The following is a 5,026-nucleotide window of genomic DNA, read 5'->3' as shown; positions in this document are numbered from 1 at the left end:
CTTCTGCTGGCCACACCCAGGATTTCTCTGGACTAACCAATGATAATCAAAGGAAGTGCACGCCATCAATATGACTACATCCTGTGTAATGAGACATCGAACCGCGCCTGGCCAATTGGCAGGGGCCACAGTCCCCTCTCCTGCCCTTACTCCACCCCCTTATAAAACCCCTTGTCCCATCAGGCTTCGGTCTCTCTGCCACCTGCTGCTGTGCCAGTAAGGAGGGCAGGGGAGCCAGACCTAGGTTTGAAATAAATGACTCTTTGCTTTTGCATCGGACTCGCTGGCTCCCTGGTGGGTTCTTGGGAATCTTGAAATCTGGGCACAACAATCCCCAAAACCCACGAGGGACCCCAATCCGGATAGTCTGACTGACCGCGGTAAGTGTCTGTGTCTGTTCTGTGCGAGCTCGTTTCTGAAGTCTGAAGTGCCTGAAATGGTCTAGGTGGACGCACTGGCAGACCTCGGGGGGGAGAAGTCGGAGGATGCTCCAATCCTCTGTCAGGAGGGGTGTAAATACCCCTCACGAGGGGAGTGGGTTCCCCTCAAAACTCTGGGATGAGGCGGGTCGCTCCCGCTGGTTGGCGTAAGGCCATCATCCAGTTTTCGGCTTTGCCTCCACGGGGTCAGGAGGCTGTTCTTGGGTGCCTTTGGTTGTTTGCTTTCTGTGTTGTTTTGTCTAATTTTGTGGACTTACTGGAAGGACGTTATGGGACAGACTCAAACTACTTTAAGTATTATGATTGATCATTTTAAAGCAGTTAAAGGAAGAGCTAACAACCTTAGTGTAGAGGTACGGAAAAGCTGATGACAAACTCTCTGTTCCAGCGAGTGGCTGGCTTTCAATGTCGGGTGGCCGCTGGAGGGGATTCTTGATCTCCCCACCATCTGCCGGGTCAGGGAAGTTGTCTCCCAGCCGAAAGGGGGCCACCCGGATCAACTCTTACATTATTACTTGGCAGGACCTCGTGGAGGCCCCGCGCTGTTGGCTTAAACCTTTCCTCCCCCTGCACCCTCCGGAGCTTGTTCTTGCCTTGCAGGAAGCAGATAAGAAGAAAGAGAAGAAGAAGACCGCCTTGCCGTCAGCTCCAGCTCCCCTCTACCCGGTCTTGCAAGGGGGAACTGACAAGGAACTAATTTTTCCTCCCCCGTATCAGCTCCCTAGGATGCAGGAGAGAATCGATCCTCCCTCATTGTGGGAATCTGATGCAGTCCCCGAGTGGCTAGGGGCGGAGTCCCTGGAGTGGCTGGGGGTGGAGTCTCCGGAGTGGCTGGGGTCGGAGTCCCAGGAATGGCTAGGGGCGGAGTCCCCGGAGTGGCTGGGGGCAGAGTCCCAGGAGTGGCTAGGGGCAGAGTTCCGGTAGTGGCTGCGGTTCCGGTAGGAGGCCCGTTCCTCACCAGGCAGAGGGCTCAGTGGGAGCTGTCTGTTGCAGCCCCAGACTCTACCATCAAGGCCCTGCCCTTACGAGCTGCTGGGCCCCCGGATGCGGAACGCAATCAGCCCCATCACTATTGGCCCTTCGCCACTAATGACCTTTACAACTGGAAGGCACAGAACCCTAAGTTTTCCGAGAAGCTGGTGGGGCTTATTGACCTGTTAGACTCTGTTCTTTTCACCCATCATCCCACATGGGATGACTGTCAGTAGCTTTTGCAGGTCCTGTTCACAACGGAGGAGAGGGAGAGAATCCTCAATGAGGCCAGGAAGGTGGTTCCCGGCGTAGACAGACACCCCACCACTAATCAGGCCCAGATAGATGTCTCTTTTCCCTTAACTAGGCCTGAATGGGATTTCAACACGGCAGAAGGTAAGGAGAGGCTCCGGGTCTACTGCCAGACTCTAATGGGGGGTTTCCGAATGGCTGCTAGGAAGCCCACCAATTTGACCAAGGTAGGGAATCTATAGCAGGAAAGGGATGAGTCTCCAGCTGCCTTTTTAGAATGGATCATGGAGGCATACTGCACTTATACCCCCATGGATCCAGAAGGTCCTGAGAATAGAGCAGCTGTAATCATGAGTTTTATAAACCAGTCGGTCACGGACATTAGGAAGAAACTGCAGAGAATAGATAGATTAGGAGAAAAGAGTTTTCAGGACTTGCTGGAGGTAGCTGAGAAAGTGTATAACAATCGGGAGCCTCCTGAGGAAAAGCAGGCTCGTGCCATGGCAGCTGTCAGTGACAAGCAGACCCGAAATCTGGCCAAGATTCTGCTCGCCACCACCGCGGACTCCCCTGAGGAACGGACTCACCACCTTCGCCACCTTCACCAACTTGCCAATGACCAGGAGAGAGGTAGGGGGCTGCCTGGGGTGGGAAAAAGAAGTTGCAACGGAACCAGTGTGCTTACTGCAAAGAAATAGGACACTGGGTCTGAGAATGCCCCAGGAAGGCCGGTAGCAAGGGAAATAAGACAGACTAAAGTCCTGGGTGCAAGGGGCAACTGGCATGAGCCAGTATTCATGGACTACCTGAAGAAGAGTAGATGTAGGAATGGGCCGGGTATCCCATTCCTTCATGGTAATACCGGAATGCCCCTACCCCCTATTAGGACAGGACTTGCTGACCAAGATTGGAGCCCAAATAACTTTCAGACAAGGGGGGGCCCAGGTCACTGATGGCAAAGGCCACCCCATCCAGGTTCTGACCCTGAGACTGGAGGATGAATATCGCCCCCACCAGGGGGTGCCCCCAGTAGAAAGCAATATGGACAGATGGCTACAAGAATTCCCCGCAGCTTGGGCAGAGACGGGGGGAGTAGGACTGGCCGCTCACAGGGCCCCAACCCTGGTGGAGCTAAATCCAGGAGAAGGCCCGATAAGAGTTAAGCAGTACCCTATGTCCCAGGAGGCCCGGAAGGGGATCCAGCCTCACATCCGGAGGCTGCGAAACCTAGGGGTACTGGTTCCCTGCCAATCTGCCTGGAACACCCCCCTCCTGCCAGTCAGAAAGCCTCACACGAATGACTACCGACCAGTACAGGACCTCCGAGAAGTAAGTAAGAGAGTCATGGATATACACCCGACTGTTCCTAACCCATACACTCTCTTAAGCTCTTGGGCGCCCTCCTGAGTCTGGTATACTGTATTGGACTTGAAGGATGCCTTTTTCAGTCTGCCGCTGGCGCCTCAAAGCCAATCCTTGTTTGCCTTCGAATGGCACGACCTGGAGGAGGGCTACAGTGGACAATTAACCTAGACACGATTGCCCCAATGGTTCAAGAATTCGCCCACCATCTTCGACAAGGCACTGCAAGAGGACTTGGGTGAGTACAGGAGAGAGCACCCGGTCTCACCCTCCTCCAATACGTAGATGACATCCTGATTGCTGCCGACACCGCCGAGGACTGTGAGCAAGGGACCCGAGATCTGCTGGCCACCTTGGGGACCTTAGGTTACCGGGCATCGGCGAAGAAAGCTCAGATATGCAGAGAGAGGGTGAGTTATTTGGGATACATCCTGGAGGGCAGACAGCGGCGGTTGTCTGATGCCAGAAAAGTGACAGTCTTGAAAATCCCTACTCCCACTTCCTGGAGGGAAGTGAGGGAATTCTTAGGATCGGCTGGCTATTGCCGCTTCTGGATACCGAGTTTTGCCCAGATCACCAGACCCCTATACGAAGCTACCAAGGAGGGGAGGGCATTTGAATGGACTGAGAAAGAAGAGACTGCCTTTAACCAGATAAAGAAAGCCCTTTTGGCTGCTCCAGCCCTGGGACTGCCGGACATTACAAAGCCCTTTCGCCTCTTTGTAGACTAACGCAAGGGAATAGCAAAGGGGGTTTTAACTCAGGCCTTAGGCCCCTGGAGCCGCCCCGTAGCGTACCTGTCTAAGAAGCTGGATCCAGTAGCTGCTGGCTGGCCGCCGTGCTTGAGAATCATTGTGGCAGACGCCGACAAACTGACCTTGGGGCAGGAAATCGGGATCACAACCCCGCATGCCATTGAGGGGGTCCTAAAACAGCCTCCTGACAGGTGGATGAGCAACGCACGTATGACCCACTATCAGAGCCTGCTGCTCAACCCCCCTAGAGTGCGGTTCCATCCCAGTGCGGCCCTCAACCCTGCTACTCTGCTGCCTTACCCCGACTTAAATGCCCCACTACACGACTGTGCGGGGATCTTAGAGCATGTACACGGACTCCAGAAGGACTTGACTGACGGGCCCCTCCCTGATGCAGAGGCTACCTGGTTCACAAATGGGAGCAGCTTCGTGCGGAACAGGTGCAGGTATGTGGGTGCGGCGGTGGTCACTGAAGCGGACACCGTATGGGCGGAGGCCCTGCCCTCTGGGATGTCAGCCCAGCAGGCAGAACTCGTCGCCCTTACCAAGGCACTGACACTAGGGGCCGGGAAGAGGCTTAATGTTTACACAGACAGCCATTATGCATTTGCTACAGCTCATGTCCACAGGGCAATCTATCAGGAGAGAGGGCTGCTGACAGCAGAGGGACGGACAGTAAAGAATAAGCAGGAGATTCTTGACCTGCTTGCGGCCTTTTTGCTCCCTGCCAAGTTAGCCATTATCCACTGCCAAGGGCACCAGAAGACAGATGACCCAGTGGCAAGAGGTAACCAAAAGGCTGATCAGACAGCCAAGGCAGCTGCCTTCACTTTGGTCCCCACCATGGCCCTACAACTACCAGACCCAGGGGACCCGGTTTTGCCAGACTAGCCCGGGGAGTCCCAGGAAGAGTTTCAGCGGATCAAGAAGCTTCCCCACGCCCAGGAGGTAAAGGGATGGTGGTATACACCTGACAAGGAGCTTGTACTGCCAGGCTGACTTGGAGTCACAGTGTTAGAACGCATGCACCGATCCACCCACCTGGGGGCCCAGAAATTAAAGGACTTAATACAGCATGCCAGGATCAGGATTCACCAACAAGACTCCAAAATAAATCAGATAGTAGTGCCGGGGTCCAGCCCCAGCAGGTCCAGGGGTCCCCAAAGGTGTGGACGGAGTCGGCGAAGAAGGAATGACACGGAGACAGCGTTCAGTTGATCAGCAGTCTAGGCAGGATTTCTAGCC

At 54.8% G+C, this 5,026-nt stretch overlaps 1 protein-coding gene across 1 annotated transcript in view; it reads left to right on the top strand.

The window, feature by feature from the left end:
- The first annotated feature begins 1,948 nt into the window (after nt 1-1,948).
- The window catches only part of LOC102770974, a 6,823-nt gene continuing 3,745 nt past the window's right edge, over nt 1,949-5,026 (top strand). The window contains 3 exon segments of the mRNA XM_015565794.1: nt 1,949-2,294; nt 2,413-3,285; nt 3,288-4,937. Of these exon segments, the coding sequence (XP_015421280.1) occupies nt 1,949-2,294; nt 2,413-3,285; nt 3,288-4,937 (2,869 nt within the window).

The sequence above is a fragment of the Myotis davidii genome, unplaced genomic scaffold (genome assembly GCF_000327345.1).
Source record: "Myotis davidii unplaced genomic scaffold, ASM32734v1 scaffold960, whole genome shotgun sequence".
Lineage (NCBI taxonomy): Eukaryota > Metazoa > Chordata > Mammalia > Chiroptera > Vespertilionidae > Myotis > Myotis davidii.
Note: the sequence above shows the minus strand (reverse complement) of the source record. Positions and strands in the feature narration are given on the sequence as shown.